Below are 14831 nucleotides of genomic sequence, written 5' to 3'. Positions count from 1 at the left end.
ATTTTCTCATTCAAATAAGTTACCTGGGGTAGGTGGGGAACTGAGCTTAGGATAAAAATACATTTAAAAAATTATGAACAATGCTAATTAAACTATGACAGTTATTTTAAAAACAAACAAATCCTCAGCTACAAGAGTTGTATTCAGAAAAAAAAAAAAAATTGGTAAAACATATTTTACTAAATTACTCTCTTTCCACAAGCGCTCCTACACAAATACTGTCTCTATAGCTGGAAATAATACTCACAATTGGCTATCTAACAATCTTTAAGACTGAAGTCCTCTACACACAAAAATGTTACAGCACCAACACGTGTTGTCAACTTCTTTACAGCCTGACAGGAACTTACTAAGACTTAATCGTACAGCTTGTTTCTTTCTATCAAAACATTTAAGAAAAGATGACTACTTCAGCATTGACATGATGTGAGTGAAATACCGAATCACATCCTCCAACTAGTAGTCATTTAAATTCAAAGTATTACAGATTATTTACCATTTGTACAACGGTACGGCAAACATGTCCTACCACAAATTCATGCCCTCTGTTTCTATGCCAGAAGCGTACTCATCTCCAGTCCCATTCTCTGCTGTTCCTGACTGGGCTCTCCACATGGACCTGGACCTGCTCCATCACCTTGCTCTGCCTGCAACTGTTGATTGACTCTGTTACTACCACCCCTGCTCTGCCCACCCTGCTCAGGTCCTGTAGGACTGCATCCTGGTCAGTGGGGACACTGCCCCACCAGTGTTGGGGTCACTCCAGCTGAGCCCCACCACACTGCTCGCTGATACAAACACTAACAATATCTAACAGTTTTACTACATCTAACAAGCTACTTAATGGGATATAGTAAAATAGGAGCGTCACTGACAGACATGACGTGAAACAGAAGAGGAGCCCATTGATGAGCATACCCCTACCTTCAGAACAGACCTCACTCTCAAGGGTTTCCCCTGGTCATCATCTCTCCTGGTATGTGCAATTGATGGCTTGTCCCAAGCCACCATCAGAATTTGAGCACATGATTAATTCCAACTCAATCAAGTGAATGCTTCCTGCGGAGCGAAAATACTTCTTGACAGTATTAGCAAAAAGATGAGATAATAGCTGCAGTGTCTGACAAGTCCAAATCCATCTTAGTTCACACGGATAGGAAAAAAAAAATCAACTTATGCTTTACATTGGATCAGTTGTAAATATTGCAATTCAAAAGTATACAGAAATAAGTAACAAGCTATTAGCATACACAGGACTGAGTTGAACAAGAGGTGAATTTTGTGCGAGCTGAGTCAGTTCAGCTCAACAGAGCCCGAGTGGATAAGAACAGATGAATCTGGGATCGAGTAGCTCAAGCGCAAAGGAACCCGCAGAGCCAGGGCTTTGAGGAACAAGAGCACCTGCCCAATAAAGAGCTCAAAAGAACTAAATGAAGAAAAAGGAACAGATTCTGAGCTGCAGGGTAGGAGCCGTATCATTTGACACCGAGCACACGTAAAAGGCCGTGCCCTAAAAGGCAAAAGAAGATCCATTTGCTCTGACATCAGTGGCAGACCTTTGCCAGTGGCCTAAGAGGAGACCCGAGATTTCCATGGTAGTCGCTATATTCACATTGCCAAGGGCAGGACCAGCTGGGACATTCAGAACAGACCCAGATTTGATCTTTCCTAGAAGGTGGCTGAGGCAGGCTCACCCATATCTATGAGCCCTATATTCCTGCTCTGGACTCTGCTCCATATTTTGTGAAACTCAGCAAAAATGTTTCTCTCCTCACCCCCTGCTACCAGATGCTTAAATCTATTCCTGGCTCTGCCACTTGTTTGTCTTGGCATTCACATAAATGCCACCGATTCCCACATCAGGGTAAGAGAGTTGCTCATAGAACAGGCAGCGAAGAATATAAAACAACAATGGCTGACTTGTTGGTGGGTAGTGTAACACTAATAGCGATCCATTACAATGACAGTGACATGCTCTAGGGAAGAGATTTTCTTCCCGATGAGCAGCGTGCCAAATGTAAATCGTGTTTCCACAAGAGGAAAGGTTTCATAAAAGGAGAACTTGGCAAGAATTAATTTTAAGTCGTGCCAGTAAAAGCAGTATCGCTTGGTGAAAATAAGGCAGATTTTAGCCATGACAAAAGGAGGTGAAATATGCAGCTCAACGTGTAGTTTGTGGAAAACAACATTCTGTATTCAAAACCATGCCATGGAAAGAAATTCTGCTTATGTTTTGAACGCACTGTGAACAAAGATTTCAAAACAAGTTTCTTTCAAAGTTCACCGGTGCCCCCTCTTTGCTTGCAAGGAATAGAAAAATAGAGTTCTCTATGTTAATCTCCTGTGGGTATACGTCTTAGTTAATAAACAGTAACTCCAAAAATAAAGCAATACTTTATACATAATAATACACTTACAAAGCGCAACATAACAGTTCTGGCAATTACTACCAGTGGATTGAACACAACAGTCACCTCCCACTGCCCGGAGGAAAACTGATTTTAAGCAGGCTTAAAGTTAAAATGTATTAAATACTCCTATCCTTGTACTGCTTTACTGGAACCGTAAAGGAGAAGACAGTCAAAGAATATTGCTAGTAAAATGACATTCAATGTTTCAAAATTATATGAAATAAATAAATTCTGAAATATACAGTTCTTTATTTGCAAAGGTGAACTGACAACTCAGGAGTATGAATGGATCGAGTATCAGAATTTGAATAATTTATTCTGAATTCTCAAACTGTCAAAGATGAGCTGTTCACTCTGAGGAGAATTTCCACTAAAAAAAAGTAAATCTCAAAACATTTTGAAAAGGCCTCAGCATTACAGAGCATAATAATTATTCACAAAAAAAAAAAAAAAAAAAAAAACCTACCACAAAATGTAGTTCAATTCCCAATTTCCGTCATTTTTAACATCAATACTAGGGAAGACCTGTGGTCTTGCCTGATCCGCTAATTACTCCTACTTCAATATTTAGAGAACAAAACTCAATAGCTTGCAGCTGAATTAGTGCCTGTGGGTACATCGAGACAGTTGCACGTTGTCTGCACAAGATTTCAGCAGAAACAACTTGAGCCAAGATATGACACCTGAACACGCACGCAAATAACGCAACGAAAAACGAAATAGCTTGGATGACTACGGGCAAGTCTTAAGAACTTACAGAGGTAGGTGAGAGAGTTAATGATGAAAAATAAGGGGAAAAAAACCCCTCATCCTTGAAGGTAATTTAAGGACATCTATTTCACCTCCCCCCAAGAGCACCAATACCAGGTTAGGATACTTTTCTACGCAGCTGACAGCACAAAAACATTTTAAATAATTCCAATTCTATCACTTACTAACTGTATTTTCTACCCTTAAGAATAAATTAATCAGTTTCTAAAAGGACGACTTCTGTTCTCCCCTACTTCCACCCCAAATTATCTCCTGCTTTCTGGCACTTTGATTTTTTTCTTAAAAGACATAATTAAAAAAAAAAAAAATTACTGAAAAAGGAGAATGGTAGAGATCTTTAACAAAAACTCTGCTTAAATACTGGCTACTGCTGATGTCTATGCTTATGAATAGAAGTGGAATAATAAGCTCATGCATTTTACAGCTTCTTCAGTCTGTACACATTTGTCCTCCATGAAAAATACGTGAGTGTGAATTTAAATCTGTGGTATAAAAATAGCATTAGACACCAAATTGATTCATGACTTTTCAATGAAATCGTTAATATCAAAATCCTAAGAACGTATAATTTCAGAATGGAAATGAACAAACAGGCTTGAATGAAACAAAAATAATTTCCATAAATTTAGGCCTCTTTTCCCATCTCATGAATTTATAAACTAAATCAAATTGTCAGCTAAGAAGTGATACTTTCTTGCACGAGTTTACGTTTTGATTTAAACAAGTCAGCTAGTTGAGCACCAACATTTTTGAGCCAGCTGCTAACATGAAGAACAGGAGGAAAACCACAAATACAAGTTACAAAAAAAAATATTCCATATTCTATCTTGTTGAAGACATTTATTAGCTGAGTATAAGAGAATTTTCTAACTTCTAGTTCTTACACTTACCCTTCATCTGCTCAACTCTAAGCCTTCTTACCTGACAAGAACAGCAGCTATATTCTTCCAGGCAATTTACCCTTTCTTGAAATATAAATTTGTTATGCTCTGATAATATTCCTGTTGTTGCATTTAATAATGATTCTTGGGACAGCTGACTAAGACCAAATAAGCCTTAGTCTTAATTGGCTGTATCTCTGAATACAAAAGAAGGAAATTTCCATCTCTGGCAACCACGTATGCAAGTCATGACAGAGGGATAGTCTGAAAGTACATTATTAAGCTCTGGTATATTGGCCAATTTTCCTCCATTATGGAGAAATTTGAGGACAGGACTTGGGACCAGAGCATTCAGAAAATCCTCAAGGGTGAAGTTCTGCCAGAAGAATAACAAAGTCAGCTATAATTGGGTCTCTCTTGATACTCTTGCACTTGCACCCCGCTGCACACTTCCCACCTCAAAGCCAAGGAGCACAGCAGTAGTCAGTAAGTCCCTTTCTGATGCTCTTGCTGAAACCTTCCTGGATTGTACACTGTTCCCAGGGGATCTCTATGGCCCAAACTAACCCCTTTCTCCAAGTCTAACCAACACACTCTTAAATGGCACAAGAATGCCCTGAATGATCCAGAATTAGAGCCAGTACTTGCCTGGGCTGTGACCACCAAGCTGTGGGCTTTCTTTTCGGGTGGCCTCAGGATCCAACTGTATCTTCAGAGCCACATCTAGACTCCATCAGAGACAACTCATGCAACAGTTGTTCGTTGGGATGATTTAGAGAAGCATCAATAGGAAACACCCGGGCTCCCAAATCAGTCCAGGTGTGGGAAGATGGGGTTGAACTATACAGCGCTTTGCAACGTGGTAAATTCAGTCTTCAGCCCTTGGTAGCAGCCCTAGCACTGTGCAGCCATGTGGCACACACAAATCAATGCAAGTCCACTCCCCGTGTTAAAATTTGTCCAAAACATTCTGAAAGGGTAGCTTCTTCTGATAGAAGTTACTTAAGTTGGCAGATATTAGATCTAATGTATCACCTTTCTTCCTACATAAAAACACAAAGCCAGAATAAACTCCATACCATGTGCCCTAATTTAACAAAATGTTATTATGTGCCTGGGCCTGATCCAGATCAGATCTGTATTGCTAGCTAATCTAATGTTGCACAGAGCCAGTATTAATGATCACGGAATAGCATCAGCGCACACAAATTCAGCAAAAGACTACTGATGCTCAATGCTACAATCATATTAGCCATCTAGACTGCATCGGTAGCTAACTGACATTGCTAGACTGAACTGCAATCCTCAGCTGACCCCAGTACCTAGACTTAAACATTCTCAGATGTATACACGGGACCTGAGAAAGCAGCAGTATCTGTACAATAAGAGCAATCCGTTTTACAATTGAAGAAAAGCTGGTGGTTTAGAAGCAAAGTTGATTGAATTCCTCTTTCCCTTGGACAGCAAGATAGTATTTCATTCAAAGATTTATTTATTGGCTGCAATACTTTAACTTACACTATCGTATATACACACAACATATCACATCTCCATTGCTACAGAAACCAGATTCCAAATTGTTGAGGATATATTTGAAAAGGAATACTTTCCACAGCTGGTGAAAAATGCTCACAAATACTTTAGGAAGCTGTAAGATTGTCTAGAGACATGAGAAAAATCTGCGTATGGACACATAGGCATATAGACAATTGCATAACTTAGACTGGAGATCAACTGAAGCAGTTTCTCCCTGGAAACATTTCACAGGAACAATAACATATAAACTAATAATTTGTTGTTTTGTGGTTTGTTTTTTTTTTTTTTCATTATAGAAATGTAATTGTTAACTGCTACAAGAGAAATCGTGCACTAAGCGAAAGTTAAATGCAGAGTCCTCAAACTGCACTTACGGGGAAACTAAGAAAAATAAATACAAAATTACAGTACATTACAGCTTGGTCTCTTTTTCCCTATCCACATCCACACAAACATCCCAGACTTGAGAGACATTTTTCTCAGAATCACTTGAAATAGTAAAACTAAAACTACTTTTCTTTCATAATGCTATATAAAGCCGATTTTTGAACGATAAGAAGTAATAGGTGAAAATACGTTGTTTTAAAGTTAAAGACTGAGAGGCTCATAAAGACAGTAAACTATAACTTACAAGAATATATAACTTTATAAATTTTAACACCTCTATGCAACATGCTAACATCTGTACAGCTTAAAAGAAAATCAAGTCCTCCCTCCTGCAGCAAGAAACTCAGAGCTAAAGCTGAAAGCTCTGCTCTATTTTAGTCCTGTTAATCCCCGTGACATAGCTTTAAGTCTTGTTTAGGTGCTGAGTACACAAGGCTGTCTTCAGCTCATCATAGAATGCTTTGGGATGGAAGGGACCTTTAAAGGTCATCTAGTCCATCCCCCCTGCAACTGGCAGAGACAACTTCAACTAGATCAGGTTGCTTTTTTCATCTGATTTGTAACTCCCTGCCCCCCCCCACGTCAACTGACTCATCTCATTCCTGGTAAACAGAGAGCTACTGCAGACAGTGCAACAAGTCAAAGGAGTGAGCCTTACGCATAATATAAAGACTTACCAGGCCTACAGATACGTGAACCTGCATGCTCCACAAGGAAACCTTCTATGGAAGCAGCTATTTCACCAGGCTTAGACTGCTTCCTTCCACTGGTAATGTCTCTGGGACAGCATGCTACGCTACCATGAGATGGGTGTTACCTCCCTTCCTTCCCACTGCTTCTTTTCCTAACAAGAAGGGGAAAACAGGAGCTTGGGATGCACGGTTTTACTTGTCAGCATGCAAAATAAATGTGAGCTTTTAATTAGATGCACATGACTTCACAAAATTTTACAGAATAGTCTTCTAACTTATCTTAGTTTGTATTTTCACCATACACGCATAAAGGGAGTTACAGGGACACATAGGACGCTAGCAAGTTTAAACTCTTTTACGCATTTTACACATCTCATCTCAGCCTGCTCTCCCTGCTAAGGCTTTACAGGGCCAAACGCCAAGATTAATTGCTGCAGATTTTAGTTCCGCTAATTAGAACACAGCAACTCTTAGGATGTAAAATAACAGAACACTTTCCACAATTAAATCTGAGTATTTGTTGAAAAAATGCACTGGGTTTCAATAACCCAAACACCTCGAGTAGACTTAAAGTGGACTTTTGAATGTTTAAAAAACCCATTAAATGGTATTTAAAACAATTACATAGCCTTGGTGGCATGTTCAAAATCCAACTGCAAAACCAAAAAATTCTCAGATAAAAGAATTTCAAAACAGCAATAATACCAGAGACATGATTTCTGTAGGAAAGATGTATTTGAAGAAATTAAGATGTTGAAGCACCTTCTCATCCTTCAAGTCATTAATTTGTCCTTTTTCAGAAACAGAAGGGAAAAGTAGGAAAAGACCATAGAGCCACAACTCTTAAGAAATGCTATTCTCAATACACCTGTGTTCAACCACAGCAACGTTCCAAAGCAGAAAATGGTATTTTTACTAAATCAATTTCTCCCCTAAGCCAAAATGTCTTCAGGCAGCCAGACTGGAATCAGCACACGATCCACACAGGAGATGGATAGGAGGACCCTTAATCTTTAAGGCTCATTAGTTCAATTCCAGCCCACACGGGTAGTCACTGAAAATTGTATTAAGTAATGGCTGTTCAGAAGCCATCATGCACAGTCCATAGGAAATGTATTAGTACACTTAAGCCCGTCTCAGAAGAGAGGCTACAGATTTTGTGCCTCTAGGGACACAATCCCTGCGTCAATTCTTCAATCCCTGTCAATTGCCCCTGAAAAACAAGTTAAAATAGTTTGGTATGGCATGGAAATTTGCAGTGACATTGTCAATGTGCTTTAGTAATCAGATCCATTCCTCCAGCGTTACATACAATTAAACTGAAAATAAATTCCTCCAATAGTACCAGGGGAGAAAAACAAACAAACAAAAACCAAAAAAACCCACCAAAACAACAACAAAACCACAGCTTGGGTTCCTGCATATTCATGCCCTATTTCCCATTTAATCCCCCACCGCAGGGAGTTATTGATGGGGATTTGTAGAGTGATCACACATCCTCTGCCTCCCCAGGAAGTGAGGCTGACAAGAAATTGCTGCCAAGATAGCAGGAAGATGAAAAGATATAAAAATAATACCAAACCCATCTACAGCCATGAAAGCTCATTCCCCTACTTACCTGTGTTTGCATAAATACCAAACATCCCCAGTGACGATTATGGAGATTTATGCACAGAGAGGAGAGAGAGATCATGTAATTTGTGGGGACGGTCCAACTATTCATTAGCACTCTATACCATTGTTAAGCGCGGGGAGGGAGAAACAAAAAAGTAAAAATAAAATCAAAAGCAGAACAACATTTACTGATTTACCTAGCATAGGCAAGAACAGAAACAAAACATTCATAACTACAGAGTTTTTGTTATGAAAGCATTACTAAGACACACTAGTTCATATTCTTCTTCACATTAGGGTACATCTTTTAGAGTTACACTGATCTCTGTGTTGACACCCGACCGGCATACCGACTATTAGCTATATATACAACTTACACCCAAACCAAGTATCTGTTAAAATTTGCATAGTACTTGCCCGTATTCTATTCACTTTGTAGCTATCCCAAAATAAAACACGTAAAGGCAAATATCAAGCAGCAGGTGACAGAGGTACAGCTATTCTGTCTGTGCACCCCCATTGTACGCGAGGTCACCCAACATCCTGCCAAGAAGCCTGCAACACTGCAGCCTGCTCGCTCCCTCACCCCAACCTCCGCATTTTGTTCCAAATTCTATTTTAATCAGTCATATCTACCAGATCTCAATTTTACCTCTTTTAGAAGTCATTTCCCAATAGTCTACTTTCCATGAAAACCCCTTTTTAAAGATTCAAAGCCTTTTAGCATTTCAGTATGCTGCTCTGAAGGAAAAAAGCACAGGCAGCTCTTCATGAAGGGCCCCAAGCACTTGGGGTGCAGTTGCAATGAAAAAGTTGGAAGTATGAATAAGTCTCATTCGTTCAGTCTTTTACAAAAAGTTAAAACCAAGTTCAAATTCAGTAATGAAAAAAATCCGTGAGTCAAAATAACTCTCTGCCTATAAAAAAAAAACCCTGTACATCTAGAAGAATTAAATTCTGCTGTTAATATGATCTCAAGTACTATCACCCATTCAGTTAAACAAAGGAAAAATGAAAAAATAGTTCACGTATAACTTAAGAAATGTAAAATTCACCCCTTCTAGGATTCTTCACAGGAACACACCTATAATCTAACATAGTATCGTACCTAAATTACTTGATATAAAGACATATTAATCCAGTGGTGGGAAATGGTCAAATCCTAACATCTATGCTGATCTCACAAGGAGATCTTGAAAGGACAGACGTGGTAACTGTGTGTCTGAGTATAAAAAAAAGGAATAGTTATTTTGCAAAATATTTTTATTCCCTGAGATTTGCTGGTCTCCAGTCTTTTTGTGAATTAAAAATGACTGAACTCAGTACGCTTAGAAGCGACATTCACTACAGTGGAACTAAAGATATAACTCTAAAGAGCAGGATTTTCTGTTTATTCAGTTGCCAGAACAGGACGAATATGTGCACTGGGTGAAACGAAACATCACACAGAGGTGTTAACTCAGTTATTGTTTTGAGATCTTCATTCTAAAACCTTAGAAGAGACAGTCCAACATCAACAACAGAACTTTGAAAGCTCCAGTGCAGTGCAAGGAATTAAAATAACCTGATTAGATTTCATACTTTAAGTGACCTAGAGACATATTTGTATATACTAGAACATAAATAGGCAAATTCTTTCTCCACATCTATTGGCAATTCCAATACAAAGTTTGTTTGGTCATTGGAAATGTTGTATAACATACAATCTGCCTATCATCCAAATGTCTATCGCTACAGCTTCGCTATCACTTTTAACAACTATATAGTGCCAATTTTGAGACTGAATGGCAAATGATGTGAAATAATTTTTGATAAACTATTCTAGTAAATTCTCACACAGAGTAAATACACTCTCCCCATTGATTCTGGTATTGATATCCATGATTTTCACTTTCAGGCTGCATGCTCTATAACACAGCAATGTCCAATCCTTGTACCAAAGCTCCCAACGTATCAAAAACCTGTATTAAAACATTTTCTTACCACAACACACCGCTTCAGCTGGCCTTCCTTATTACCCTTTATATCCTCCGTTTATTCTCTTGTCAAGATTTTTACAAAGGTTTTTTGGTGACAGAGCTATTTTGACTAATTTATAACCCCTTACCATTTATACATATTCATCTTCTAATGCATAGGAAGGATGAAAGGCTACAGGAGATGAGCTCTGGTAACCAAACCATTTCTACTGAATGTAACAGGAGTCATTCTATAAATTTAACTGAGGCCCTACTGGTGATGAATCAGCTCTGAGTCTGCTTCTTTCACTCATCATTTCAAGCTGTAGCTGTAGTGTAAAACATGTAAGGAAATCAGCCCAGGGCAGTGCTGTAGAGCACAGATTGATACCGTAGCCAAAGCAAAGTGTCACACAAATGAAAGTGCACTCATCAGGATAAAATAGTGGCTTGCCTAGAAATAAAATATCAGTATATTAAAAGAGCGTAACTAACAATAGTGTATTAATGTTTTGCAACACTGATGGCATAGCCAGACACTACTTACAAGCATATTCTGTAGGCATGTGAGCATCACCACAAGACAAGGCCAAATAAATAAATAAATAAATAAATAAAATGGGTGCAGTTGCATGCAGGAAGCATCCAAGTAACAAAGCGTTACGTGATCAGTTAAGTTTTCTAATTCCCCAATATATACGTATGTGTGCACGTCAGCGCACAGGTGCGTACTCACACACATTCAGCTGCAACAATACCCATCATTCAGCATGGATCCAAATTCAACTCTAGCAAGCTAAAGCATTTGCCCTGAACCTGAAGACATCTGGAAGCACACACAGAGCTGGAAAACAAAATCTGCTGGTAGCTGCTCCGCATCCTTTGCTGTGACTATTTTTCTATTTTAAAAATATCTACATTCTGTTTCAGCAAGACTCGCAGAAAAACAATTATCTAATATGAAGTACACGAGTAGTAACATCGACTCAACCACTGAGCCTCTACACTGTACTGAGATTTCACCTTCATTGATTTCAGTCACACATGGTTGTGGGAAGGATACAACTTACCACTTCAACAAAGACAGCGAAAGGTTTAAGGACATTTCAACTCAAGAACTGGCTTCCCAGGAGATCCATTTACTTAATACATATTGTGACTTACAGATGAGGCGTGTCGCTTCCATTAACTACAATGCGAATTGAAGTTTCTACTTCCAATTTGACTTCTTTAATGGGGAGTTAATGGTTCATAAGAATTCATAGCGAAATAGACAAATTAAATCATTGCAGACACATGCAAAGCCTTTAGAAAATTCACACCTCTCCCCACCATACTCAATTTAACCATCTTTCTTGCAGGACCAGTTACATTTGAACAGAAACGTTAACTTTCTAGTTTTTAGCAACACTGAATCAAGCACTAAAAAGCTAAGAAATAAAGTTTATTATGCCACTCAATTAGAGAGCTGCAAGCTTTTTATTCTCTAAATTTTTTGTTTACATTTCAAACGATTCTGTGGTCAGCATCTAGCCTTGGTTTCGGCTGTTGTTCCCACCACGTTCTCCAGACAAGCAACTCGAGTGCTGCTAGCACATAAGGATACAGCACTGTAAAACATGCCAGTACTACCTATCAATACTACTTGATGCCTTCCCGAAAAGGTGACACGGATACAATTATTTCATAAGCATCAAATCCAAGACTCCTTCTATAGTACATGCATTATTGAATTTTTCACGACAAAGGAAAAAAAACACAGTATTAATTCTGGACCCTTGAACTACCTAGGTACCACATAATACTAAACAATTGTAATGGTAGTTAACTAATATTACAGCACAGATTACACACACAAGTTCTGCTATTAAAGAGTAAGACCTATCATGGATGTTGTGATAACACACCATTGAAACACTCTGAAAGAAAAAAAAAAAAAAAAGACTTATTTTTTTTCACTTGATATAAGCATGATATAAACATGATCCAGCTTTCTACTGAAATTAATATTGCACTGTATAAGTTACTTTTATGGCACTCAGGCTGCATTACAAAAAAACAAAACAAACAGAAAAGAGTCCTGCTTAGTGCGTGGACACAATTACCAGGGGAATTTCATTTTGCTGAGACCAAGCATCATTTTTTTAGTTTCAGCAGACATGATTGCAAGAAAAAAAATCAGCACTGGAGGAAGAAAACAGCTTGTTTTCAAAAGCCTCTCCAGTACCAACTAACAGTTCTTCAGCACATATCAATAATTGGTTTTTTGGTTCTCCTACCAGTAAAACCTGCAGAGTCTTATCCATCTGACCTCGAGCAACTACAACAGCAAGCAGTTCCCCCAAGGATAACAGCAGAGAGGTTCCACCAGCATGACCTGGACTTTGTTCACCGTTTCAAGCACCCACATATGATATATCATAACCACATGCAGCCCAGAACTGTGCCTAGTTTACAAGGTTAAAAAAAATTATCACAAAATAAAAATCAAGGAAAACTAGTAACTTAATATCAGCAGTTAACAGCCACCTGTGCAAAGCATTGACTAACGGGGTAAAGCACTTCACATTACAGCATGCTGCATAAATGCAATGCTAAGACTACAGATTAACAATTTGAGAACAGTATGATTTGACAGGAGAATAAGAAAAAAAAAAAAAAAGGCCATTCATTTTCTTTTGAAGTTTCCATGATTATAGTCATGGAAAACTCGCACATATGCAAGCAAGTTTTGCCATTTCAGAGGTGTCCATAAACTCATGTTATTAAACCTCGAGCAAAACAACAAGCAGCCTTCTAAAAGCTGCATGTGAAACCCAGAAAACAGCAATATTAATAGTCCCGTGAAGCTTCAGAGAAAGAAGGTTTCAGCTTTACCTAACCACACCACCAAGAAAAACAAAGACTGACCAGAATTTTGTCCTCCAGTAACATCATACTGACATAAGAAGTCAAGATGGTAAAAAAAAATAAGCTGGCATATTAGCAACAGGGGAGCTAAACTACTGTTGTATTACAAATAATTGTGGTCTAAATGCTTGTTAAAACTAAATGCATATTCACAAGAGCCATCTGGAGTTGAAGACCAATGTCATCAAAACATAAAATTTTCAAGAAGAATGACCCCTCTTCAGCATTTTGGATCACCGTCACTTCTCCACCCACAACCCTCGTTAACAGGTTTTCAGAGACCAGTCCTCAAAGTCGAAATACAGGGGTCCTCACTGCTGAGCCGGACACCCCACTCCCCCACAAGCGCCTCTACACCCTGACCAGCTAACGTGGGGTAACCGACGGGGTGTCGCGGAAAACCGAGGTGCACTCACCGTTCCGACTTTCTTCGTCAATAGGAACTATTGTGGCGGGAGGACCTGTTCTGGCCAATTTGCAATCTATAAAGATGAAAAGAGAAGTTATTTCTAATTCCAGAAGAAGGATCTGGGGGTTTTGTTGCTGTTTTTTAAAACAAGTCAGCATATTCAGCATACTGAAGACAAGTATTCACTTAAATATGGTGTATATAAGAGCTACAACTGTTAGCTAAGCTACACTCAGAGAGGATCAAAATCTGAGCTGTTTTCTTATCCCTTGCCCAGATAACCTTTATAAAGCAAAGAAGAATCTGATGACAAAGGATTTAACATCTCAGATGCTGATCCATATTTAAAACAAACACTTAAACAGCAAGAACTTAATACGGTTTGTTCTGTTATCTCTTACGTGAGCCCTCCTTTCCGTGTCATGAACACACACACACCCCCCGAAGCGTTGTCACATACCACCACAATACAGTTTGATGGCTACGCTATGAATCTGTTTGTGTCTTGCTCTAAAGATACCACCAGGGATCTCGGTGAAGCAGAAGTCCTTCAGGACAGGGATAATACGATGGTAATTTAACCCAAAGAAATAACAGAGGAATGATTAAAGGGTATAAATTGTAATTAAAGCTTCACAACAGAAACAAACATAATTTGAATTTAATTGCAACAAAAGGATCTAATTAAAGAGAGTGAACAGAATTTTAATAATGTTCTAAGGAAAATAAAAATCAAAAACAGACGAGCAATGTTCAGGAAGTTACATTTTGCCATCTTACCCTCATATTGCCAGTCTGGAGTCAAAAGTTTAGAGTCATCAATGGAAGCAGAGCAGAATAACGAAAGAAAATAAGTAAGATTTTGTTGGTTTACTCAAAAGATAGGTTCAAAGACAAAGCAGTACATGCAGAGCTAGCAAATGCATAGGTGTAGTCTTAAAATATATAAAAGCATGTATACTACATGTGATGACTGTGCTTCGTGAACAATTTGGTTTTTCTACATTAAATAGTAGAAAAATATTACCTCTTTAAAGCACACAAATAAAAGTTAATTAAGAAGCACTTTTCATTTTCAAAGAGCCGCACAGTACCACTGAAACAGCGTGATAAGAGACAAGCATTCTCCTTCCCATTTCACCATGGAAAACTGTATATGATATTACAGTCTACATTTTTAAAGATATTTAGATGCTCCTTTGATCCTCCTGACACAGCCCCAGCCACGTGGATGGCTACACTCCATTTGTAAGAAATGACAG

At 38.5% G+C, this 14831-nt stretch overlaps 1 protein-coding gene across 4 annotated transcripts in view; it reads right to left on the bottom strand.

Annotated features, from left to right (window-relative positions):
• PCDH15 (protocadherin related 15) overlaps positions 1 to 14831 on the bottom strand; it is a gene marked incomplete at both ends in the record, with an annotated part of 380170 nt that overhangs the window by 334044 nt on the left and 31295 nt on the right. For 2 of the 4 annotated variants that reach the window (XM_082311053.1, XM_082311052.1), the window contains 2 exons: positions 13577 to 13642; positions 14350 to 14364. In XM_082311053.1, coding sequence (XP_082167179.1) covers positions 13577 to 13642; positions 14350 to 14364 — 81 coding nt within the window. The remainder of the gene's footprint in view (positions 1 to 13576; positions 13643 to 14349; positions 14365 to 14831) is intronic. The other 2 variants (XM_082311051.1, XM_082311054.1) reach the window with 1 other exon arrangement.

The sequence above is a fragment of the Platalea leucorodia genome, assembly GCF_965183815.1.
Source record: "Platalea leucorodia genome assembly, chromosome: 4".
NCBI lineage: Eukaryota > Metazoa > Chordata > Aves > Pelecaniformes > Threskiornithidae > Platalea > Platalea leucorodia.
This window is presented reverse-complemented; position numbering and strand designations above follow the sequence as displayed.